This window comes from Astatotilapia calliptera, chromosome 6 (assembly GCF_900246225.1).
Source record: "Astatotilapia calliptera chromosome 6, fAstCal1.2, whole genome shotgun sequence".
NCBI classification, from domain to species: domain Eukaryota; kingdom Metazoa; phylum Chordata; class Actinopteri; order Cichliformes; family Cichlidae; genus Astatotilapia; species Astatotilapia calliptera.
Window position 1 is genome coordinate 25811847 of NC_039307.1, and position 27559 is coordinate 25839405.

General features: G+C 43.2%; 1 protein-coding gene across 1 annotated transcript in view; it reads right to left on the reverse strand.

Annotated features, from left to right (window-relative positions):
* Positions 1-24910, reverse strand: part of znf827 (zinc finger protein 827) — an 83691-nt gene extending 58781 nt beyond the window's left edge. The window contains exon 1 of the mRNA XM_026171344.1: positions 24555-24910. Within this exon, the coding sequence (XP_026027129.1) occupies positions 24555-24597 (43 nt within the window). The 5' untranslated portion in view covers positions 24598-24910. The remainder of the gene's footprint in view (positions 1-24554) is intronic.
* Positions 24911-27559: the final 2649 nt, after the last annotated feature.

Consider the following 27559-nt stretch of genomic DNA (forward strand, 5'->3'; position numbering starts at 1 on the left):
CATCAATAGGCTGAAGCAGTCAACCAGGTGAATATCTGCCAGTATATTGGCCCATATTTCTACTAGAAATATAAATTATTTTCTGCTAAATGTAAACCAATTTAGTTTAACTTCATATGAGTTAATAATGCTCCAAAAATGCACACACACGCACACACTTCAGAACACCATCTGTAATTGAAAACTGAAAATACCCCACTAAATGTTAAAACTGATCATTATAACAATAAACAGCTCAGGCTTGTATACTAACTGAAGTACCCAGTGAGAACAGGCCAGGGTCTGCTATCTGTCACTGTTCAAAGAACCAGCTTAGAATATGTGAAACATCTATTCCACATGAAACTGTCAAATCGCTTCTCAACTGAGTGGGCAAAAGGCAGGCATTTTCTAATCACCATGCCTATACTATCAAACACTCTCAAGGTTATTGCATTTTAAGACTTTTTTTTCCTTCCTGTCTTGAAAAGGTTGACAAAGAAAAGTGCTGGGAAAAAAAGAAGAATGAGAAAAACTCTAGTTAGTGTGTTGCATTCGTGTGTTATCGTGCAGACTAGACACGCCGATTTCGATGATCTGAAATCAGTAATGGATTGGATTTATATAGCGCTTTTCAAGGCACCCAAAGCGCTTTACAATGCCACTATTCATTCACTCACTGGTGGAGGCAAGCTACGGTTGTAGCCACAGCTGCCCTGGGGCAGACTGACAGAAGCGCCACCGGCCCCTCTGGCCAACACCAGTAGGCGGTAGGTCTTGCCCAAGGACACAACGACCAGGACAGAGAGCCCGGGGATCGAACCAGCGACCTTCTGGTTACAGATACGCTTCCCAACCCCCTGAGCCACGGTCGCACGTAAATATGTCCGTAAATATGTTGCTTTTTTCAATGTGCGTCTGGGCCAAAGCATGTGCTGCTAGATATTTGGCACTATGAATCCAGAGCAGGTAATGTGAGGTGTTGAAACTGCATTGATGAAACGAGAATGCAAATCATTCCATTCAATCATTTTATCAATATTCTGGAAAACGAATCAAGTAAATGGTTTGTTTTTTGGAGTTTCCTAAACATCTGTGTATATCGTTTACAGCTGTTCAGATGGTATAGAAGGCTAGATGCAAGCCCTGCTGAGAACCTGTCCATTCTGTGAGAGCAGGCCATTATACTGGCACATGCATTTTAAATGTTTTGCAACCGCAACCTCGTCTTACTCTGACGAATGCTTTATGTTGCTGCGCCTTATTAAAAGCTCTTACCATTATTGTCTGCTCCACAGCTCATCTTTCTAGATCCTAATTTAGTAAACTGAGAGCTCTGAAACAACATATAGATGGTATCGTTCCATTTATACCATCAATGCCGCCTGATGCCCAGGAAGGAATGATTGTGGTGACTTTTGCGTACTCAGCTATTCAAACATTGTAACAAGATGCCAATTATCTACAAATAGTTAACTGAAAGGCAACAGTACTTCAATGTCCTGTCCTTAAGTAATAAGGGGGAAAAAAATCCAGTGAAAAACTCACATCGGACCTGAGAGATGGGGTCGAACCTTCATTTAACCCATCTACTGCTCACTGAGGCCTCATCAGAGATGGTGTCAGTGGAAGGGTGGTTGTCAAGAAGGAAGGGAAACAGGAAGAAAAGGTTGAGGTATGCCAAATTATACAAAAATACCTCTTTTCCACTAGCACCTACTCGACTTGACTCAACTGGACTTGTTTTTAAGGTTTGCGACATAAACAGAGTGCATGTCATGAGATCGACTACTTTACAAAAATCAAATTTGCCATTTTTGAAACTGATGGAAATGGCTACACACAAACCAACACCGCAGTAATGACAAGATACAGATTTTTTTGAGCAGCAAGTATACCATCGCCTCAATGTCCTCCATTGTTGTGTTTTGTTTGTGTCGCATACAAAAGACTTTCAGGCCACTTTGCTGTGACAGCCCCACCCACACTTAAGTGGGACTTGGATTGTGGAAAAGAGTTATAAGTGGACTGAGAAATCAGTGGCAGCAGGTGTTATGGAGGGATGAATCCAAATCTGAAATGTACATTTCCACTAATGTAGACCAGTTTACAAATATAAAACTGTCTTAAGTAGTTTACCTTTACCCTACAATTTTAGCACAAATAACAATTAGCTAGCTGCCACCAGTGCAGGCGCAGTGGAAACGAGTTCTCTAACTGCACACGAACGTAAGGTGCAAATGCTGACTGCCTATCAGATAATCATTAGTCCTTGATCAAAGACTTCCCTTCATAATGAGCTTCAAAAGTTTCAAAAGTGTCAACAGAAGCTAAACTGCAAAGACATGACTGTCACTTTGTTAATATCATTAATGTCAGATAAACGTAGCTGCCGCGATTACGCTCATCAAATAAAAAGGAGTAAAGGATACAAAAACACGCTTACTGTTCAGTGGATGAACTTGCTTCCTATAGTGGTGGATATTTTGTGTATGTTATGTTAAATTAAAACCTGAGATAATTTACAAAGCTATGATATGGATGCAAAATATGCCATGTCGAATTTCCCAGAGGAACCCACCCGAGGGATTAATAAAGTTCTATCTTATCTTATCTTATACATGTTGAATGTCCTTGACTTAACATGTTGCTACTGAAACACTAGCCACTTGAATAGACTTGACTCTGGCTAGATACATAAAAACAACATAAAGAAGGACATTCGAGCTAGGAGAGGGTTTAACTGCCTAATTTTTTAAAAAAAAGAAAAAAAAAAAGAGAGAAATTAAGCCAGGATATTTGGATTTTCAGGGCTCTGGTTTAAACAGTTAAGAGGGCTGTGTCAACTTCTTAGCGGCCGTGGGTCAGTTGATGATTTTAACTGTCACGCTTTGTGCCAATTTTTTATTTTAATATGAATGGCATCTTCTTTGCTTGTAGTGTTTTTAGTAGGGATGAGTCATGCTTTTCTACTGAATCTGCTTTATGCGCGCTGGTAAATAATCTAAGCAGCCATTTGAAAAGAACATCTCAAGTCTGACAAGGCTGTACAAAACCCCTCTTATCAGTTAAAGTAATTGTATGGGGTGTTCTATACAAAATGAATAAGAAAAACCATCAAAAGCTATAACTATTGTTCACTGCTCCAAATGTGATAACGCCACAGTTTTTAAAGAGAAGTGCCAAATGTCAAGGTTCAAATTTACTATTCAGCACCTTTGCGGTTTGGTTTCCCTAAATATAATTTAGTGGTTTGTTTCTTTGCGTGGCTGTGTGTAAATTTCACGGCAAAATAACAATTTCCACAAATTTGAACAGGTTGAGGTCTTTAAAAACTAGATGTCAGTAAGTAATCATCTAATCCCAGCAATAATAAAACTACTGACAAGCCGAAATTGCTATTTGGTCAAAGAGGTATGGAAGGAGCCAACTTTATTTTGTTTTATGTTGCAATATATTGTTTTATAGACCATTTTTTTCTAATTTGCATTGCTATAGTCTACTTGTAGTCCTCCTTTGGGTAAGGCACTGCAATATGGCTTTAATCTCAATACAGCCGGACTCTATGCAAAAACTAAATTTATGAACCATAATTTAGTACTCCATTTTTTTGTGGAGAAAAGCCAGATGGCAGGTCTATGTGAAGTCAGCCAAAACGCAAACCTTTCATTTTTGGGGGGAGAAAAAAAAAGTCATAAGCAATTCAAGAGCAGGGCTTTAACAGCATCACTATTATTTAATTAGGAATAACTGACTTAAGAACAACATTAATCAAACTCATTTCAGTTCATGGGCCACATGCGCTCAGCCCAATTTGATCACAAGTGGTTCGAAATATAGCATAATGATCCATTTGTGTTATTTTTAGAGTAAAGAAGAGCAAGTACATTCTGAAAATGCTCACATTTAATAAACCATCCATTTACAAACCGGATGACAAAGCACCTGGAAGAAACACAGTCTGATGTAACTACAAACAAACATCATAATTCAGAGACACACACTGGCCCAGCTCCTTAGTTTAACCACCTTAATATAGTGTCATATGACAGATCATGGGTAATGTCCTAGTTTGGGCCTCTTACTTGGGAGTTGGGAGTTTGCCTTGTAATCGGAAGGTTGCCGGTTCGAGCCCCGGCTTGGACAGTCTCGGTCGTTGTGTCCTTGGGCAAGACAATTCACCCGTTGCCTACTGGTGGTGGTCAGAGGGTCCGGTGGCGCCAGTGTCCGGCAGCCTCGCCTCTGTCAGTGCGCCCCAGGGTGGCTGTGGCTACAATGTAGCTTACCATCACCAGTGTGTGAATGTGTGGATGACTGGTTGTGTAAAGCGCTTTGGGGTCCTTAGGGACTAATAAAGCGCTATACAAATACAGGCCATTTACCATTTACATTACTGTAGACAAGCATAGCAAAATAAAGCAAATATATAATAATTTAAAAAAAAAAAAAACACTGAAAGAAATACAAATTATTGTATATGAATTATATATGAAAATGACTAAAAAATTAAAATAAATTTAAAAAAATTAAAACCCCCCCCCCCCAAAAAATAATTATACTACAAAACAAAGTACAACCTGTAATACAATTCTTCCTAGTACAAAGTGCAGTGAAGTAAAAGGCCCAGTCACACTGGCAATCACGTTTTAGATCATCCGCTTCATGATCGATCACAATTCACATATTATTGTAACATGTGAAGTACAGAAACAGAGTGATGAGCTTCGGTTGGTTGTATTGCACAAAATAATGGGATCCATTAAAATCCATTGAGAGGTTAAGCAACACTAAGAGCAGAAGAGCTTCTTTTGAAAACTGGAAGGTCCCTGCAACACGATCAATATGACTGTGCCACTGAGCAAATTTGGGGAAAAGACCTATTAGGTGATGACGTGCTCAAGTTTCACTAAAATCTGACCAACACTTAGGAGCAGTAATTCCTGTGAACTGAAGGAAGACAAATGGATATGTAGATGGTGGTCCTTGAGCCGGAGAAGTTTGAAGACAAAAAAAAAAAGTCCTCCATACTTTGCAAAGTCATCCAGTGGGCCTGATTGGACCTTTTGATTCATGTTTGACAGACCCGGTCTGAATGATTGAGTTCACACTTTCTTGGCTGTGTGAGGAAGAGTTGCTCATACTCAGAAACTTCCCTCATACCCTCTCGTTGGTTGTGACATGTTGGTGGCCACATAAAACCACATGGAACCCACACGTGCATGTTTTTACATATATGCATGTACGTATGCAAAAATATTCAAGCATATGTAAGCACTTTTCACTAGTATCGTGGTTGGTTTACAGTTATAACGTACACAGGAATTAGTGACAAATACTAAGGTTTTGAAGTATACCAATTTCCAAACTTGTAACAGCATCCCAACTCCTCAAATGAAATACACAAATTCCTCACGCATTTGCTTGTCTGCATGAGGCAGAATTGTCACAAATGGAGCGCAGATTATCATTTCATGTGGTGCTGAAAACGACCAATAATAAGCCACTTGACACACAAGTCAGACGCCACCAATTTTTCTTCCGCTTAAAACAAACTAACCTCGTTCAAACCGAGGCGTGCGTGTTGCGCTAACTTTCAGAAGAAGCCAGGGTACATTCTTTAGAACAAGTGTGAAAAGAACAGGCCATCACCCTGCTGCGTAGTTTTCTGGCATACTGAAGCTCCTCACAGAGGTGATTGTGTGTCTGTGGAAGAGAAGTGAGAGAGTGTAGGAGGGTGGAAGGTGGGAGTGTGTACAGCGTCCATGTATTGTTTGTAAATCACCCTACTGGCAAAAGGGACACTTGGCTCTATAGCAGCCAGTCCACCCAGGGATACAAAGCAAGCTCTGGTGTGAGGTGGAGAGGAGGGAAGAGTGAGAGGTAATTCTATATGTGCATGTATGCATGTATGTGAGAGGACAGTGTGTTAGAGCGATGGAGACAGCATCTATTAGAGACACTCAGAAAGGACGGCAGGGGAGAATGAGCAGAGGAGCGAGGAGGACGAGGGGGAGGGAGGGAATCTTGCGAATGGGGGGTAGGTGGTGGGGGGTGTCTTTTTTTATATGGTGGTATTGGTTTGAAGGCTGTTTGGCAGAGGCGCCCAAGGCAGTGCTTGCTTGGATTTTAGCCTGTCACTTAGGACAGGGACACTAATCAGGATTGGTCCCGGTTCCTACCCAGGAAAAGGGGGAGTACTTTCAGACCATTACTTAAGAAAAAAAAAAGAAAAAGGAGGGGAGAGGAGCAAGAAAGAGAGAAGAACTGCTGTAGCACAGCAGGAAATGCTAACCGCTAGCCTCATTTACATGCAGGTCCAGGGAGAATGGGGGGGGGGCTTATTCCGTTTCCAATCTCCATGTTAAATGCTGGCCAGGGCAGCTGATGGGAATGAGAGGCATTGTTCGCCCCATGCTGCTCTTCCCCCTCTCCATTACACCAATACCTGCCTCTCTTTCTTTGTGGCATTAAAAAAAAGGGGGTGGCACTGCTTTAATAATTTCAATCTCGACCTGAAATCCATATGAACCTCACAAGGTTTGTATGTGGCTGTTTACTTTGTGCAGAGTGTGTACTGCAACCAACCCTCATAGGTCTATCTGTTCTGTCATAACCAGGTTGTGACCCGAGGCTGCCGCATTCAAAGCCATCCTTCACCCACTGAGTCTGTTCTGTGGCATAATGATTGCTATGACAACCATCACTTAAAGCCACGGGTAGGTGGAGGAGAGATGTCAGCTTCTCGTCTACTCTTCTGATGATCTCATTTCTGGCTGGCAGGTACAACAAGGTCAAACCACTGAAACTGGAAAAGTGGCTGCTTGCTACATGCAAATGACAGAACCGACTTTCCAAACAATTACACTGCCCAGTCCAAAAATCGACGTGGGGCTAAGCTGCGAGAACCACAAGGTAGGGATACGAAAAATAAAAATAAAAACCACAACAACAAAAAAAACAACCCCAAAACAAAAAATAATTAAAGCTGCAAGCAGCGTTATGAGGGCCCTCGCACCCCCGGCGCGTCGAACCACGCCCAACACCTAAAACCAGCACCTCCGATCTGATGTCACATTGATGGAATTCATGCATTTAACCACCAGCTAACAATTCATCTCATTCAATCATGATTATAGTTGTCCCACTAGGTGGCGCTATAACCATTACTGACAAATGGCATAACAAACATTTCCTAGCTCGAGTCTCATCACGCCTGTGACCTTTGGGAGAGATTGGATATTGTGTTTTTGAGTGACAGCAGATTACTGCTTTTTGGCGAGTGATTCAAACTCTAAGTGCCGCCATAACCACCCCGTTTCCCTGGACGTAAAAAGCTTCGCAATTTAACATCACAAAGGTCTTTAGATTCCACACACTGGAGAATGGTTCAATATGATGAAATCCCTTGGAGGAGTTCGTCAAAGTATGAAGCCTGAAAAGAGGGGAAAATGTCGCCAAAATTACACATTAATTTTAAAATGGCTGACTTCCTGTTGGATTTGGGATATTGCTCCAAGAGACTTTTTTGTACATCTTGATATCTCCTATAAGCTTACCAGGTTTCAGACTCATACATAAAACACAGAGCTGGGGCTGTGGTTTTGAAATTTTGTAGGGGGCGCTGTGGAGCCATTTCGCGCTATTCAATGAAAATGATCACATAACAACAAAGCCTTCATCCATTTGGAGATGTGTGCCAAATTTCAAGCCTCTATAAACTTGCCAAGACCCTCAAAAGCCACTTCATCTTTCATGTTGAACAGCGTTGCCACCAGGGTGCGCCGTTCAGTTTAAAGTCACAATTTTTGCACTGAAGCATCACGAGGGACTGATGTTGATATTCACCGCTTTTGAGGTGGCCACGATGAACCTGTGAAAATCAGTACAACAAAATTAAAGCCATGACATTTCCTGTTGCCACTAGGTGGCGCTGTCCGTATTTCCGACAATGGGCACATCAATCTGTTCAGGGCGGGTCTGACATCATGCCTGTAAAGTCTGGTACTGATCAGACTGGATTTCATTGAGTTATACTAATTTGTTTCTTCATGGCGTGACATCCAAGTTCGCCATGCTGCTGGGGTCACACCCTTTCGTGAAAAGTCACAGTTTTCACTGTAACCCAAGACCAACTCCTTAAGGCTTTCCTGGAGAAATTTGAGGCTGCAGATGTCACCCATCACAATACTGTACCCCAAAGTGTAAAACATGACATTTCCTGTTCCCACTAGGTGGCGCTGTCCCTGGTGTCAAATATGGCAGTTGAAATATGTTCAGGGGTGGAGCCTTATCATATGTGTTCACTTTGGTCAAGGTCAGAAAATGTATGACAAAATGAGAGGCAATAAGATTTTCATGGCGAGTCATCGAAATTCGCCATGGCGCCACGGCCTCATAGTATTGTGAAAACTCAAAAGCTCCGCAATTTAACATGGCACAAGGGTGTAGTTGACACTGTCCAAATTTGAAGGTTATGAAATGAAACCCCAAGGAGGAGTTCGCAAAAGTTCGAGGCATGGAAATGGCAAAATTAGAGCCAAAATGTCACCTTCTCTTCCAAATGGCGGACTTCCTGTTGGGTTTGCGTCAATGGGCCCACTGACTTTTTTGTTCGTCTTGGCATGATACACATGTGTGCCAAATTTCATACATGTAGCTCAAACCATGTGGTCGTAGGGCTGCATTTAACAAGGCATAGGTGGCGCTGTAGAGCCATTTCCCAGTGCTCATATGTAAAACCATTAAAATACAAAATTTTTCACCAGACCTGGCATGTGTGCAAAATTTCATGAGTTTTTGAGCATGTTTAGGCCCTCAAAAAGGCCCTTGTTTGGGGTGAATAATAATAATAATAATAATAATAATAATAATTAAAGCTGCAAGCAGCGTTATGAGGGCCCTCGCACCCCCGGCGCGTCGAGCCACGCCCAACACCTAAAACCAGCACGTCCGATCTGATGTCACATTGATGGAATTCATGCATTTAACCACCAGCTAACATTTCAACTCATTCATTCATGATTAGCTAGTCGTTCCACTAGGTGGCACTCTAACCATTATGTACAAATGGCATAACAAACACTTCTGAACTCGAGTCTCATTATGCCTGCGACCTTTGGGTGAGATTGGACATTGTGTTTTTGAGTAACAGCAGATTACTGCGTTTTGGCGAGTGATTGAGAGCCTACGTGCCGCCATAACCACCCCGTTTCCCTGAACGTAAAAAGCTTCGCAATTTAACAACACAAAGGTCTTTGGATTCCACACACTGAAGAATAGTGCAATCTGATGAAATCCCTTGGAGGAGTTCGTCAAAGAACGATGCCTGAAAAGAGGGGAAAATGTTGCCAAAATTGCACATTAATTTTAAAATGGCTGACTTCCTGTTGGATTTGGGATATTGCTCCAAGAGACTTTTTTGTACATCTTGATATCTCCTATAAGCTTACCAGGTTTCAGACTCATACATAAAACACAGAGCAGGGGCTGTGATTTTGAAATTTTGTAGGGGGCGCTGTGGAGCCATTTTGGGATATTCAATGAAAATGATCACATAACAACAAAGCCTTAACCACATTGGAGGTGTGCGCCAAATTTCAAGCCTCTATAAACTTGCCAAGCCCCTCAAAAGCCACTTCATCTTTCATGGTGAACAGCGTTGCCACCAGGGTGCGCCGTTCAGTTTAAAGTCACAATTTTTGCACTGAAGCATCACGAGGGACTGATGGTGATATTCACCGCTTTTGAGGTGGCCACGATGAACCTGTGAAAATCAGTACAACAAAATTAAAGCCATGACATTTCCTGTTGCCACTAGGTGGCGCTGTCCGTATTTCCGACAATGGGCACATCAATCTGTTCAGGGCGGGTCTGACATCATGCCTGTAAAGTCTGGTACTGATCAGACTGGATTTCATTGAGTTATACTAATTTGTTTCTTCATGGCGTGACATCAAAGTTCGCCATGCTGCTGGGGTCACACCCTTTCGCGAAAACTCACAGTTTTCACTGTAACCCAAGACCAACTCCTTAAGGCTTTCCTGGAGAAATTTGAGGCTGCAGATGTCACCCATCACTATACTGTACCCCAAAGTGTAAAACATGACATTTCCTGTTCCCACTAGGTGGCGCTGTCCTTGATGTCAAATATGGCAGTTGAAATATGTTCAGGGGTGGAGCCTTATCATATGTGTGCTCTTTGGTCCAGATCGGAACATGTATGACAGAATGAGAGGCAATAAGATTTTCATGGCGAGTCATCGAAATTCGCCATGGCGCCACGGCCTCATAGTATTGTGAAAACTCAAAAGCTCCGCAATTTAACATGGCACAAGGGTGTAGTTGACACTGTCCAAATTTGAAGCTTATAGGACCAAATCCCAAGGAGGAGTTCGTTAAAAGTTCGAGGCATGGAAATGGCAAAATTAGAGCCAAAATGTCACCTTCTCTTCCAAATGGCGGACTTCCTGTTGGGTTTGCGTCAATGGGCCCACAGACTTTTTTGTTCGTCTTGGCATGATACACATGTGTGCCAAATTTCATACATGTAGCTCAAACCATGTGGTCGTAGGGCTGCATTTAACAAGGCATAGGTGGCGCTCTAGAGCCATTTCCCAGTGCTCATATGTAAAACCATTAAAATACAAAATTTTTCACCAGACCTGGCATGTGTGCAAAATTTCATGAGTTTTTGAGCATGTTTAGGCCCTCAAAAAGGCCCTTGTTTCGGGTGAATAATAATAATAATAATAATTAAAGCTGCAAGCAGCGTTATGAGGGCCCTCGCACCCCCGGCACGTCGAGCCACTGCCAACACCTCAAACCGGCACGTCCGATGTGATGTCACATTGATGGATTTCATGCTTTTAATCACCAGCTAACATTTCATCTTATTCAACCAGGATTATAGTCATGCCACTAGGTGGCGCTCTAACCATTATTGACAAATAGCATAACAAACATTTCCAAGCTCGAGTCTCATCACACCTGCGACCTTTGGGAGAGATTGGACATTGTGTTTTTTAGTGACAGCAGATTACTGCTTTTTGCGAGTGATTGAAACTCTACGTGCCGCCATGACCACCCCGTTTCCCTGAACGGAAAAAGCTTCGCAATTTAACATCACAAAGGTCTTTAGATTCTACACACTGAAGAATGCTTCAATATGATGAAATCCCTTGGAGGAGTTCGTCAAAGTATGAGGCCTGAAAAGGGGGGAAAATGTCATCAAAATTACACATTAATTTTAAAATGGCTGACTTCCTGTTGGATTTGGGATATTGCTCCAAGAGACTTTTTTGTACATCTTGATATCTTACACAAGCTTACCAAGTGTCAGACTCATAGATGAAACACAGAGCAGGGGCTGATGTTTTGAAATATTGTAGGGGGCGCTGTGGAGCCATTTTGCGCTATTCAAGGAAAATGATCACATGCCAACAAAGCCTTCATCCATTTGGAGGTGTGTGCCAAATTTCAAGCCTCTATAAACTTGCCAAGACCCTCAAAAGCCACTTCATCTTTCATGTTGAACAGCGTTGCCACCAGGGTGCGCCGTTCAGTTTAAACTCACAATTTTTGCACTGAAGCATCACGAGGGACTGATGGTGATATTCACCGCTTTTGAGGTGGCCACGATGAACCTGTGAAAATCAGTACAACAAAATTAAAGCCATGACATTTCCTGTTGCCACTAGGTGGCGCTGTCCGTATTTCCGACAATGGGCACATCAATCTGTTCAGGGCGGGTCTGACATCATGCCTGTAAAGTCTGGTACTGATCAGACTGGATTTCATTGAGTTATACTAATTTGTTTCTTCATGGCGTGACATCAAAGTTCGCCATGCTGCTGGGGTCACACCCTTTGCGAAAAGTCACAGTTTTCACTGTAACCCAAGACCAACTCCTTAAGGCTTTCCTGGAGAAATTTGAGGCTGCAGATGTCACCCATCACTATACTGTACCCCAAAGTGTAAAACATGACATTTCCTGTTCCCACTAGGTGGCGCTGTCCTTGATGTCAAATATGGCAGTTGAAATATGTTCAGGGGTGGAGCCTTATCATATGTGTTCACTTTGGTCCAGATCGGAACATGTATGACAGAATGAGAGGCAATAAGATTTTCATGGCGAGTCATCGAAATTCGCCATGGCCCCACGGCCTCATAGTATTGTGAAAACTCAAAAGCTCCGCAATTTAACATGGCACAAGGGTGTAGTTGACACTGTCCAAATTTGAAGCTTATACGACCAAATCCCAAGGAGGAGTTCGAAAAAGTTCGAGGCATGGAAACGGCAAAATCAGAGCCAAAATGTCACCTTCAATCCAAATGGCGGACTTCCTGTTGGGTTTGCGTCAATGGGCCCACAGACTTTTTTGTTCGTCTTGGCATGATACACATGTGTGCCAAATTTCATACATGTAGCTCAAACCATGTGGTCGTAGGGCTGCATTTAATAAGGCATAGGTGGCGCTGTAGAGCCATTTCCCAGTGCTCATATGTAAAACCATTAAAATACGTAAATTTTCACCAGACCTGACGCGTGCGCAAAATTTCAAGAGTTTTCGAGCATGTTTAGGCCCTCAAAAGGCCGATTCATTTGCCGGAATAATAATAATTAAAGCTGCAAGCAGCGTTATGAGGGCCCTCGCACCCCCGGCACGTCGAGCCACTGCCAACACCTCAAACCGGCACGTCCGATGTGATGTCACATTGATGGATTTCATGCTTTTAATCACCAGCTAACATTTCATCTTATTCAACCAGGATTATAGTCATGCCACTAGGTGGCGCTCTAACCATTATTGACAAATAGCATAACAAACATTTCCAAGCTCGAGTCTCATCACACCTGCGACCTTTGGGAGAGATTGGACATTGTGTTTTTTAGTGACAGCAGATTACTGCTTTTTGCGAGTGATTGAAACTCTACGTGCCGCCATGACCACCCCGTTTCCCTGAACGGAAAAAGCTTCGCAATTTAACATCACAAAGGTCTTTAGATTCTACACACTGAAGAATGCTTCAATATGATGAAATCCCTTGGAGGAGTTCGTCAAAGTATGAGGCCTGAAAAGGGGGGAAAATGTCATCAAAATTACACATTAATTTTAAAATGGCTGACTTCCTGTTGGATTTGGGATATTGCTCCAAGAGACTTTTTTGTACATCTTGATATCTTACACAAGCTTACCAAGTGTCAGACTCATAGATGAAACACAGAGCAGGGGCTGATGTTTTGAAATATTGTAGGGGGCGCTGTGGAGCCATTTCGCGCTATTCAAGGAAAATGGTTACATAACAACAATGCCTTCATCCATTTGGAGGTGTGTGCCAAATTTCAAGCCTCTATAAACTTTCCAAGCCCCTCAAAAGCCACTTCATCTTTCATGATGAACCGCGTTGCCACCAGGGTGCGCCGTTCAGTTTAAAGTCACAATTTTTGCACTGAAGCATCACGAGGGACTGATGGTGATATTCACCGCTTTTGAGGTGGCCACGATCAACCTGTGAAAATCAGTACAACAAAGTTAAAGCCATGACATTTCCTGTTGCCACTAGGTGGCGCTGTCCGTATTTCCGACAATGGGCATATCAATCTGTTCAGGGCGGGTCTGACATCATGCCTGTAAAGTCTGGTACTGATCAGACTGGATTTCATTGAGTTATACTAATTTGTTTCTTCATGGCGTGACATCAAAGTTCGCCATGCTGCTGGGGTCACACCCTTTCGTGAAAAGTCACAGTTTTCACTGTAACCCAAGACCAACTCCTTAAGGCTTTCCTGGAGAAATTTGAGGCTGCAGATGTCACCCATCACAATACTGTACCCCAAAGTGTAAAACATGACATTTCCTGTTCCCACTAGGTGGCGCTGTCCCTGGTGTCAAATATGGCAGTTGAAATATGTTCAGGGGTGGAGCCTTATCATATGTGTTCACTTTGGTCAAGGTCAGAAAATGTATGACAAAATGAGAGGCAATAAGATTTTCATGGCGAGTCATCGAAATTCGCCATGGCGCCACGGCCTCATACGTATTGTGAAAACTCAAAAGCTCCGCAATTTAACATGGCACAAGGGTGTAGTTGACACTGACCAAATTTGAAGGTTATGAAATCAAACCCCAAGGAGGAGTTCGCAAAAGTTCGAGGCATGGAAATGGCAAAATTAGAGCCAAAATGTCACCTTCTCTTCCAAATGGCGGACTTCCTGTTGGGTTTGCGTCAATGGGCCCACAGACTTTTTTGTTCGTCTTGGCATGATACACATGTGTGCCAAATTTCATACATGTAGCTCAAACGATGTGGTCGTAGGGCTGCATTTAACAAGGCATAGGTGGCGCTCTAGAGCCATTTCCCAGTGCTCATATGTAAAACCATTAAAATACAAAATTTTTCACCAGACCTGGCATGTGTGCAAAATTTCATGAGTTTTTGAGCATGTTTAGGCCCTCAAAAAGGCCCTTGTTTCGCCTGAATAATAATAATAATAATAATAATAATAATAATAATAAGAAACGGAGCAGATACAATAGGGCCTTCGCACTCTCGGTGCTCGGGCCCTAATAATAATAAGAAACGGAGCAGATACAATAGGGCCTTCGCACTCTCGGTGCTCGGGCCCTAATTAAAGCTGCAAGCAGCGTTATGAGGGCCCTCGCACCCCCGGCACGTCGAGCCACTGCCAACACCTCAAACAGGAACGTCCGATGTGATGTCACATTGATGGATTTCATGCTTTTAATCACCAGCTAACATTTCATCTTATTCAACCAGGATTATAGTCATGCCACTAGGTGGCGCTCTAACCATTATTGACAAATAGCATAACAAACATTTCCAAGCTCGAGTCTCATCACACCTGCGACCTTTGGGAGAGATTGGACATTGTGTTTTTTAGTGACAGCAGATTACTGCTTTTTGGCGAGTGATTGAAACTCTACGTGCCGCCATGACCACCCCGTTTCCCTGAACGGAAAAAGCTTCGCAATTTAACATCACAAAGGTCTTTAGATTCTACACACTGAAGAATGCTTCAATATGATGAAATCCCTTGGAGGAGTTCGTCAAAGTATGAGGCCTGAAAAGGGGGGAAAATGTCATCAAAATTACACATTAATTTTAAAATGGCTGACTTCCTGTTGGATTTGGGATATTGCTCCAAGAGACTTTTTTGTACATCTTGATATCTTACACAAGCTTACCAAGTGTCAGACTCATAGATGAAACACAGAGCAGGGGCTGATGTTTTGAAATATTGTAGGGGGCGCTGTGGAGCCATTTTGCGCTATTCAAGGAAAATGGTTACATAACAACAATGCCTTCATCCATTTGGAGGTGTGTGCCAAATTTCAAGCCTCTATAAACTTTCCAAGCCCCTCAAAAGCCACTTCATCTTTCATGATGAACAGCGTTGCCACCAGGGTGCGCCGTTCAGTTTAAAGTCACAATTTTTGCACTGAAGCATCACGAGGGACTGATGGTGATATTCACCGCTTTTGAGGTGGCCACGATGAACCTGTGAAAATCAGTACAACAAAATTAAAGCCATGACATTTCCTGTTGCCACTAGGTGGCGCTGTCCGTATTTCCGACAATGGGCACATCAATCTGTTCAGGGCGGGTCTGACATCATGCCTGTAAAGTCTGGTACTGATCAGACTGGATTTCATTGAGTTATACTAATTTGTTTCTTCATGGCGTGACATCAAAGTTCGCCATGCTGCTGGGGTCACACCCTTTCGCGAAAACTCACAGTTTTCACTGTAACCCAAGACCAACTCCTTAAGGCTTTCCTGGAGAAATTTGAGGCTGCAGATGTCACCCATCACTATACTGTACCCCAAAGTGTAAAACATGACATTTCCTGTTCCCACTAGGTGGCGCTGTCCTTGATGTCAAATATGGCAGTTGAAATATGTTCAGGGGTGGAGCCTTATCATATGTGTGCTCTTTGGTCCAGATCGGAACATGTATGACAGAATGAGAGGCAATAAGATTTTCATGGCGAGTCATCAAAATTCGCCATGGCGCCACGGCCTCATAGTATTGTGAAAACTCAAAAGCTCCGCAATTTAACATGGCACAAGGGTGTAGTTGACACTGTCCAAATTTGAAGTTTATAGGACCAAATCCCAAGGAGGAGTTCGTTAAAGTACAAGGCATGGAAACGGTAAAATCAGGCCAAAATGTCACCTTCAATCCAAAATGGCTGACTTCCTGTTGGGTTTAGGACATTGCCATAATAGACTTTTTTGTTCGACTCTGAACGTTATATAGGTGTACCGACTTTCAAACTTGTAGGTCATACCCATACCGGGGGCTCGCGTTTTTCATTTTTCTAGGTGGCGCTACTGAGCTAATTTTCCCTGGCCATGTCTGAGAACATTAAAATACGTAAATTTTCACCAGACCTGACGCGTGTGCAAAATTTCATGAGTTTTCGAGCATGTTTAGGCCCTCAAAAGGCCGATTCATTTGCCGAAATAATAATAATAATAATAATAATAATAATAATAATAATAAACGGAGCAGATACAATAGGGCCTTCGCACTGTCAGTGCTCGGGCCCTAATAAGAAACGGAGCAGATACAATAGGGCCTTCGCACTCTCGGTGCTCGGGCCCTAATAATATCAGGGGAGTCGGAGAGAATGAGACGTAGAGGGAGGCACGGCTCTCTGGCCAGCTATGAGCACAAAGTCTGACTGTGCGTGCCAAATGAGGTTTTAAAAAGGTTTTTCTGGGAGGATTTGGGCTAATCTAGAAAACCTTCTGGAGGAAGTGCAAATACATCTGCCGCTGACCACTCCCCTGTAGAGTACGAGGGATTAATGGCATGGCAATCTGAACCAACATGGACCTCGGTCAAAACACTGGTGGGGTGTGGGAACATACGGGCAATTATGAGCTGAGCCACCTGATTCTGTCTTTTAGCTTCCCACATCCGACCGCTGGTAACTTGACTCGACTAATTTGTCCAGCTTAATTTGTTTCTACTTATGGTTTTGGCTTCTTTAAAAGAACCATAAGCCACTGGACTCTGCACTCAAAAAACATCCACTTATTTGCTAATCTCTTTAGAATTGTAAGGTCGGAATCAAGTGAGCATGTGCCCTTGGTTAACAATGAAAGGCAAGATATTTGTTTTAATACGCCAGAAGATGAAACGACTACATCGTAAATAACCTAACACCGCCCTGACAATGTCTTTCTCAGGAGATGCCATCACATCAGTGATTTTAACTTCTCTGGATTTTTATCCCACTGTCAAACACTTCCACACCCTCTTTTAGAGGTGATATATTGTTTCCCTAGAGAGCTGTCACTGCCTTATGGTCTTACTATCCTGTGTCTGTGACGGACCCCCCCTTCTGTACTTTTAATCTTCCCATAAAACTGATCCTATGTCCCAAAAAGCTGTAAACACACAGCTGTTAGACCAGCTAGTTAAAGACATTAGCCCGCGTCGTGCTCGTGTCTGCCCAAATGCGCAAAGACGAAACGCGTCTGCGCCAAATGGAGGGAGAGGGGTTAGCCTGGCTGGTGCGCTGAAGGCTAACTGAAGCCAGGCTGTGCTTCAGAATGTCTGTGTGTGTGTGTGTGTGTGTGTGTACGTACGAGGCCTCCTGCCCTCTTCTACCCACACAGGAAGTGAGGTCATCCCATAGCACTGTGCCGTGCCGAGTGCACTCAGCAAGGGTGACAAAGATCAACGTGTTGGCCAGCCCACTAGGAAATATACGTACATTGAATTACAGAGTTTTAAAAGGCAGCTTTGTAAGTAATTAATGCGTAATATACATAAGCAGTAGGATCTGTATATAGACAGTTAAAAAAAAAAGAAAAAAAGGAAGCAATAAACCAAGCGGAATCCACAGACGAAAAACAAAATCAAGATGCCACCTTGTGCCAAAAATATTCCCAGTTTGGTGCACTTGTTAATGATGTACCACATGCTCAAAAAATTCTTCACAGCCCGCAGGGGGTGGTCGTTCTTTTAAGACAATTGAGGAAGTACTTTATCTCTCAACAACGCAATTTAAGTGTCTTTCTAGGAGTGAAACGTGAGACAGAGGCAAACAATAAATCACATCCCTGTTTAGAGCGAGCGTCTGGCACGACTAGCCAGCTTCGGCTCCCCAGACCACCACCACCACCTCCCTCCTCCTCCTCCTCCACCACCACCGCCGCCTCCTCCTCCTCTCCTCTCATGCTCTCCATCCCTCATGCCTGTTAAAGGCTTGTCCTGCAGGGCCTGGATGCACTTGTGTGGTACAACAACAGAGAAACCGCCCAAAGCTCTTAACAGCTCTTCCTCTCCACTTCCTCCCTCCCTCCATCTCCACTGCTGCTACCACCACCAGCTCCTCTCTCCCTCTCCACTCTGCTCTGTCTTTCCCAGCTGCACCGGCGAGCTGTTCCGTATGAACTGCTGCCAGCTGAAAGCCTGCTACTCCTGTGAGATTGCTATTACTCAGTGCAAGCAGGGCTCTGCGTAGCCAAAGGGCTGCTCTCCGAGCTGTAGATCTCCATGTTGTGACTTGTCAACACGGGAAAAATCGTTACCAAGGCTGAGGCACTTCCATTCCTCACAGAGGGGGTTCTGATTGCGACCAGGCAGACAGGCAGGTACTGTACTGAAGTATTAGGCTGACTACTGATTTTGTGCTGCAGAGGACTCTCTGCTCAGAGAAAGCACTTTGAAATGATTAGATAACACACATCTGAAAAAAAAAAAAAACCTTTCCAAGTTGACCATTTCAGATCAAGTTTTTTTTTTCCTGTGTTACAATTTGAACTAAACTTTGTTACACTGTACCAGAATTTATTTTTAAGACACCTAACTTACCACAGGCTCGAACAGTAAGCTTTTTAATGCTTGTTTACTGTGACTGGTCAAATGCATTCCTTTACTCTTTATTAAACAGTCTTTATATTTCTATGAGCGGCACGCCTCTCTGTCAGTTCTTCTGCTAAAAATGTCACTGAATTGTATTAAACCAGCTGGGGGAGATCCAAAGTGTGACTGGGTGAGTATCACATGAGCACAAAAACCGTCCGTCAGCCAAGTCCCAAGTTCGATTCCCAGCCAGATGGATCTTTACTACAAGTCGTTACCCCGCTCTTTCCCCCCGGGCTTCCCGTCTCTCTCCGTCACTCAAATGCAGAAAAAAGGCACGGGACTTTTTCCTTTCTCAAACATATTTAATAAAGGGGAAAAAGGATAATATTTATTCAATCTTCAAAAACTCTAATATCTTCTAATCTCCTATAACTCAGGCCAAGACTGCACATTAATGCATTACCACAAGGAAAAAAAAACTGTCCAAGTTTGGGGAGCTTTTTCTTTTTCTAAATCAAAAAAAAAAAAAAAAAAAATCTAATATTTTTTCTGCACAAATACGGTGATACTCAGTCTCACCATCTAACATAAAAACGTCATTACTGACGATGTTCCAGTCACACTACTATGTGTACATGATGCTTTATCATTGTAGCCCAGCAAGAGCTTGAAGTTCAAGTGCAAATCATCCTGTATTTACAACCTTTAGCATTTGGTACTGTTATAGCCCTTCTCAGTATGCAAGAGACCGACTTGCATGATTCTCCTCCATTAATTAAAAAAAAAAGAAAAAAATGCACACAGACGCTTGGGTCGTGAAACCTCAAAAGACTTGGCGAGGTAATATAACAATCTGCATAACTTGTGTGAGTGTGTCTAGACACAAAAGGATTATGTCTGGCCCACCACTTGTCATTGTGTGGTGCTTCAACTAGCTATGAATCCACAAAGATCCAAGCAGGCCTTGTAGTTTTGGTTTGACTAGCACGCTGTAGTCTAGGTAACCGTAAGTGCACGCAGTCTTCCAAGAAAACAGATTTCTTTCGTAAACATGTCAAATTATCACCAGAAATCTCAGCACAATTGTTCATCTTCTGTCCCAACACATACAAAAAAATGAATTTCTGTGATGCTGTGTGTCTTTATGTTGCTTTAGCCCAGACTTGTATTTACTGCAAAAAGAAGTCATAGGAAATCCAGGCTCGTGGTTTTGTGTCTCAAAGTATTGTATTTCTGATTTCTGTATTGGTGATAAAATCCAATTAAAGTGAAAAGAAACTGAATTAACGACAAAAAAAGAAAAAAAAAAAAATCTCCATTGTGCTTTACCAACGTGACACTGACCAACACACTTGAACCCGAGTGTTAGGAGTTTTCAATTGACATGCCTGCATTCAGATGTTCTCGAGTAACAAACATAACCAAAATCTAAGGGAGACATAATACCAAAAAAAACAAACAAAAAAAAACAAACCCACTCAGTAAGGTATTAGCCTGGTTGTGTAAAGAGCGGTTAGCATTTCAAATGATGCCTTCAACAGGATGTGAAACAGAATTTTTTACAGCGCGTTCATTTCACATTATTTTCAAGTAACAGATCCACACAGAGTTTTGCTTCTTAAGAAATGTTTTTTTTTCCTTTTCTTTTTTTGTAGTCTGTGTGCTTTGAGCCAATTGTCTGAAGCAGCAAATAAGGTTAACATTTGGTATAAATATTGATCCTCACCCTGAGGCTTAGTTACTTCTTTGAAACCAGGCCCATTAAACCTTGCCCAAACTCGCATCACTCTCAGTGTTTTTCTGTTACTATTAAGTGAAACACAAAAGGCAGCTGGACTCTTCTTCTTCTTTTTTGCTTACAAAGAAGAAGAAGAAGAAGAAGAAGAAGCAGGTTTCTCTTCTCTCAAAGACTATACAGCGAGAGAGGCGTCCGCCACCTTTCCCCTGCCCTATAATTCATTTCTAAGTTAAAGGCTGTGTATCATTACTCGCTTGAGCTCTACTCGCCCGACGCCGCCAGTGCACCCAAGCCTCATCAACTTGAGGGGCAGCGGTGGTGATGTTAGGGTGTGTGTGTGTGTTGGGGAGGGGGTGTTCTTGGCAGAAATTCCCCCACAAATTTTATGCCAAGAGCGAAATGGAAACCTCCTCTCATTTTCCTTTCCCCTTAATCCAATGTTTTCAAGCCCCAGCCCCACCAAGGTCATTATAATCATAGCAAGTGGAAGGTAGCCAGTGACCCGCCATTACAGTAAGCTCCAGAGCCACCCAGTCTGTCAGCTATTGGCTGACAAAGACGAGCAGAGTTAGATCTAGAAATGTCCAATGCAACTCCATTTCAGCTGAAGATAACCAGGGGCGGACGGAGAAGGCTCCTCCCCAGTCGCTGAGGACGGTGCTTTTTGTGATGTGGCTCTTCTTGATTGTTTGAGAAGCACGAGGTGGTGCGGAGCGGGTGATCCGAGTAAAGCGGAAGCTGGGATATGGACATTTTGGGGACAGAAGGCGGCAAAAATGCTGCTTCTCACATTTTCGAATGCACAAAGTCACATGCAAAATATCCAAACTTTTACGCATTTTAACCTAACTTTGAATCGCAAGTAATAAGGCAGCAACATTACACACACACACACACAATAACACACCACAAGGTCATAAAGAATGGCTGTTTTCATTGTGGCACCAAAGGTCATGTTTACTTGTCAGAGTGAAGGCGCCATACTGTACTGTGACCTCCATAGCCAGCTTATGTACCCACAGACACAACACACACACACACAAGAGGTTGTGTGTTCACTTTCATAACACTTTCACATGTGTGTGCCATGCACACGCACTTAAAGAATAGTCTCCACTCACAAGCTGTGCCACAGACAATAGGACACTGCACACTGGGCAGCACAGCCCATATATCTGGGTCTGTGCTAAGATAAAGCACCTCCAGCATTAAAGCCAGTGTATTAGCTTGCCCTTTTTCACCACAGATGAAGAGATTTGAAGCTCGATATTGTGCTCGTTGGCTGGCACACCACTAGGGTGTTGTTGGCTGAATAATGAAAAACACACAGACTGACAGCGAATGGCATGGGGTGACACTTCCATTCTAGAGTGGGAAGATCCAAAACAAAGCGCAAAAAGCTTCTGACAAATTCATACTTTTCTGTGACAGTTTGTTGACTGAGGAGGGAAACAACTCCTAAATCAGAAAAAAAAAAAGCAGCTTTCATTTAGAGCCAGGAACAGGCACAGCAGTGCTCCAGTACAGTGCCTACACGGGAGTGCATGGTTTCAGATACGTGGGTGAAGAGTATTTTTGTTGCAGGCCAATTACGAAGCGGCTTAATTGAAAGGTTGATGTGCTCAAAAAGAGAGAAAATACTGGGACATCTTGTGTTGCTGATCCAGACTATACATAATCACACTGTGCCAAACAGCTTTTATCATGAAACCGTGTGCACCTTCTGAAAACACCGGTTGTCGTAAATCACAAATCTTAAGCAACCCCTCTCATTCCCCTCTGCTTGGATCTTATATTTTAATCAGCTCACCGCTCGTCTGATAGAACGGTTCATTTCGATTCACACACTATACCAAATATTTACATTTTAAACTAACAAACTCCATCCTTAAAAGTCAGTGCCTTTACCTTGCTGCTTCTTTCAAAGTCTAGAATGCAAAAATTGAGATGGTTTAATAGATATTCAAGTGCTGCAGCCCTCCGCCCCCCACACACACACACACAAAATACAATTTATTTGAATATATATCACAAAGTGAGTCACTCCACCTGAGCAGGACTACAGACGTGTTCTTATTTCCAGGAAAAGCTGAGTATAAGCTCGTAGGAGTACAGTGGGCTGTACAGTAGAAACCCCCCACCCCCAATCTGAAACCTTTCTTAAAGAGAGAATGGCAGAGCAAACTGATGAATACACCTCACAGAAAAGGGTCACTCTCACCTCACGTGTGAAATTAATGTGTCACTGCTTGCATTTCAGGGCTACGGCGAGCGCTCGACACACGTCATGACACACAAGACTTTGGCAAAACACATGCCTTTGCACAACTACCGTTAAAGACACCCTCCCTCTAGGATGTGTAGTGATAGTACGCAGGCTGAAGTGGATTCTTATCATTTAAACGTCGTGACCCTGCTTCTGCGCGGTTCATCCATGTGACTTACACACTCCTCATGCAGCACATCAGCGAGGACTCGCTGTCAGTCAAGTCCGGAGCGCGCACACACACACACACACACACACACACACACACACACACACACACACACACACACAGTCCCTGCACCCACTGTCACCTCGTCTCCACCTCTATGCCTCCCAGCCAACCGCTGCAATTTCCCCAAGTTCAAGCCTAGGTCAAACACCTGAACAGTAGATCAGTTAATATTAACAGTGGAGAAAAGGAAAATGGGATCTGTGCTGGTTAGGCCGAGCAGCTCCCCGGATCTGACATTTAAGAAATGATGATGATGAAGAAGAAGAAGAAGACAGTGCCATATAGACAAATGCATCAAGCCACTGTTGATGTAAACATGAATCACTCATTATTCATTACATTTACATACTAATATGACTAATTGTGCTCTTTTGCTTACGCACGTGTTGGGCAAGAATGATTAAGAGCAGACTAAATGCCACTCTTGGATAAACCCTTTAATAATAGTTGTCATCGGCCACGCTAACGTCTCCAGCAATCCTCTAGTGGTCAGAGAATGTCACTGCAGCTTTTCATTATCTGGACTGATAAAAGGCACAATACGAACATCCAAGACACGGTAGGGTCAAACACACAAAAGTAAAAAGGAAAAAAAAACGCGCTTCTTCCCAATTCAGCTTCAGCACGAGATTCTCTAATGGGCTTTCTGCGGCGTTTGCACGGCGTTACCGTGAGAAACGTAGTAAAGAAGCACAAGTGTCGTTTCCTTTTTCTAACCGCGTTATTGATCGTAGTCTGTCTGCAATGAATGGCTGCAAAAGGGAAGGGGGGAAAAACCCTGAACTTCAGGTGACCGACCATGGCTCTGACACAGCCTGCATGCAGACTGGGAGGGGTAGGGGGGAGAGGAAAAATTGCATTGCCTCGGAAAGAAAAAAAAAGAAAAGAGAAATTAACCATACTTTAAAAAATAAAAAAAAAGTCGATGACAAACAAGCGAGAAGAATTTTCGTCTCTACGACTGGGGAGCCGCAAAAAACTATGAGGCGAAAGTTGGACGTTTATTGCCGACGAAATGAAGTTTACCGAGCGTTGCTAGATAGCGCTATTGCTAACTAGGAACACTGGAGTACGGGTAGCCAGAGTCTGGCTCGTCTGATCCGACTGACCCTTCATTTTATTGCGGCCAGACTCCCAGATCCTCCCCTTTCTACCCGAAAAGCGACCTAGCGGAGGCGAACGCATTACCGAAAACGCTCGGCCGTTATCGCCCCACACGCACACACAACCGACACATATGCCAACTGACCGCAACCTTTAGCGGAACCGGACCTTTATCGATTATACCCTTATTAAAGCCACGTATCATTTATCCACTCACTGCCTAGGCTAACGTTACCCATCGCCAACAACATGGCTGCCTCGCTCGGACCTAAAAAGGGGAGAAATAACCTACGCCGAGTCTTTTGTCTGTTTCACCTCTTTAACCCTAAACTACTGCGCAAAACACACGGAGAGCCGTTAAAATTGCACAAAACGAGCGAACGACTTACGTGAAGGCAGGCGCTTGGGTTGCTCCTGCTTCCTCCTTGGCATTTTCCCCCGTTTTTAATCACATTCTCGTCCTTGTTTAGGGATAAGGAGAAAAAAGGTTTTTCCCATTGAGACTGGAGGCGCCAGTGATGGCAGGGACTTGGTCGTGCACCTGGCTTTGCTCGGTTTAAAGTGTATTGTTGGGGGAATGGGAACACACAGGCGGAGGAGGTGCCGCTGTTGTTGTTGCCGTGTCTTGACTATGGCTGCTCTCGGTGCAAGTGTGTCTCCGAGCCCCTAACTAACACTAATGCAGGGATCAAAGGGCAGCAACAGCAGAGCAGGCAGACACGCGCGCGCACGCACACACACACATATACACAGACGCGCGCTCTCTCTCTCGCTCACACAGGCGCTCACACGCGCGCTCTCTCTCTCTCTCGCATACACACTCACTCACTCACTCAAACGCACACTTGCGCGCACGTACACATTGGAGGAGCTCGCCCCCGAGAGCAGCGTACGGACAAGGTGCCCCCAAGCTTTCAGAGTGTATTACTGAACAAAAAATATATTTGAGAAAGCAGGGACATAATTCGGCGGAGAGAGCATATTGATGGAGTCGGGTTGCATTAAAGGGAGTCAGGGCAATTTCCTTCCCACAAAAACAAAACAAACAAAAAAACCATTATAAATAAATAAATATATTTTTATATGTATAGAGATAAAAAATTAAAAAAAAACAAAACAGCGCGACAATAATTTATGCGGTGCATGCAAACATGAATGCACATCTTCGCTTTGACCTGCTGGTGGAACTCGCTAAATCCGGGGCGAAATTTAACATTAAATTCAGCGCTCTGTGGATACATTTTCACTAAAACCCTAATGTATATATATATATATATATATATATATATATGTATATATAATCCTTATCACAATTAATAGCCCTCAATTTGCGTCACGGTAAAAGTTAATAATAAATGGAAATAAATAACAGGGGGCTTGTGGTGAGTACGACTAGATGCAATGCATTCTTCTTCTTTTTTAAATTTAATTTCAACATAATTTGCAATGTGTATGAAAAGTGCAACAAGAAGAATACACTCAGGCTTCACACATGTCAAACTTCATGTAAAAAAACGGCCTGCAGAGTTATTCCTGGAGTTTGTCTATAATAAGAACAGTTTTTTAAAAGAGTGCATTTGTGTGGAAACCTGTATTAAATCAGGTGGGGGAAAAAACAAGTGTCGGTGTCAGAAAAATGTCCAACAGTTATCCAACCCAATGTAGTCATCTCCCCATCAAAGTTGAGAGAGAGCAAAACTGGCCAGAGCTGAATCCTCCTCCCTCTCAGCTGGGTGTTGGGGCTTTTTCACAGCGCAGGCTGTCCCCCACTCCCTGCTGTTGGACTCCTCCAGGCTGTGTTCTGTTGGCCTGCCGCGTTCTTTCACACCTCGGCCGTGTGTGAGCAGAGCTGTGTCTTCATCCCTCCATCCTTCCATTCTCCAGTCCTCCTGCCATGCCTTCCACCCACCCCCAGCGGAGGCGCAGGAGGCTCGTTACCGTGGCAATTAGTGAAAAGCCCAAATTAGCCCTCTTGGCTGTCCACAGGTGACAAAGACACTTTGCATTTCTGCTAATTAGGAAACAGAACAACATGATTAAATGGGGCCTATCAGGAGGAGAGTGGACAAACATGTTCCACAAATAGCAAAAGAGCGATTTTATATTGCATCTCCTGCATGAAATGATTAAGACACTCCATTAGGTTTTTTTTTTCATTTGTGGAGAGGATAATGTTGGGTTGTGATGCTGAATATTACAATGATTTATATTAAAATTTTAATAGAGTTGTCCCAGTGTGTTTGTGGCGTGTAAACAGCTGTTTCTCACGTGCACATGCAGATGGACAAAGACAGGTTCTCCAGGCAGAAAGCTTATGAGCTGGGAAACAAAAGAGGTTCAAATCGTTTAGGTTTCTTTCTGCTTGCAGCTTGTTTTTTTCTCTACAACATAAAATATGCAAAAGACAAGACCTCTAGACGGTTTCTTGCACTACATCAGAAAGAAACTCTTAGTTTAAACACTAAAAGATAAACGTGTAGAGCGTTCACTGTGGACAGAGTCATCGAGCTAACAGGCCTTATCACAGATGACTTTACTGTATTTACTTTCCGATCAGCTTCCATGCATACACTCCTGCAGAGCGAGCTACTTTTGATCACACCATCAGTGATGTGGTTTGCAGTTTTTCGATGAAATCTCAGATAAATGTGCGTTTCTTCTTGCTGGAGACAGTTTTCTTGTTTGCACATTTGTAGCCTAACAGTGGCACTGCAGATCTCTCCTTTAAGCCATTGTGTGTCGTGCTCCTGTGCAAAATCTTGGTCTGCTTGTCCACCCTTAGCTTATTACACCACATTAGTGATCATTAATGATAGCAAACTGTATGTTATATCACACTCATTTTACAAGGCTGACTTCTTCAAGGCACAAATCATCAAAGAATATCTTTTGCATTGTCTCGGAAATGCCATAATTTCCACTAAGCATTTACATTAACAGCAGATCAGCCAAATAGGACACTAGTGTTTGTCTTAGTGGAGCTTTTTTTCTGTTCCCCATTGAGTTTGGTCACCATGGGGAGGTCACAGCCTGTTCTCTGACCCTGACAATGCCAGGCAGCTGAGGTAATGCGAGCAACAGGGCAGCCTGCTGATAGTAGCCATGGCAACAATGACATGACCTCACTCACGGTTGAACCTAAAGGTCGTTCCTCATTGCTCAAGGGAGGAATGCTTCAACTATTTTGCTGGTGACAGCCTCTTAAAACTTCTCACATGACCCTGGTGGAACACATGTGCAGCGCGTGTGTATTCGTGCATGCACTAATTACATCTTAAGGGCCGTGTGTTTGTGTCTGCTTTGTTAACTAATGCGCAGTACATCCGAGGTCAATTACAATTTCTTTGTTTCACTTCCCAGTAGCTGGTTTAGGTTTCAGGCCTCTGATGAAAGC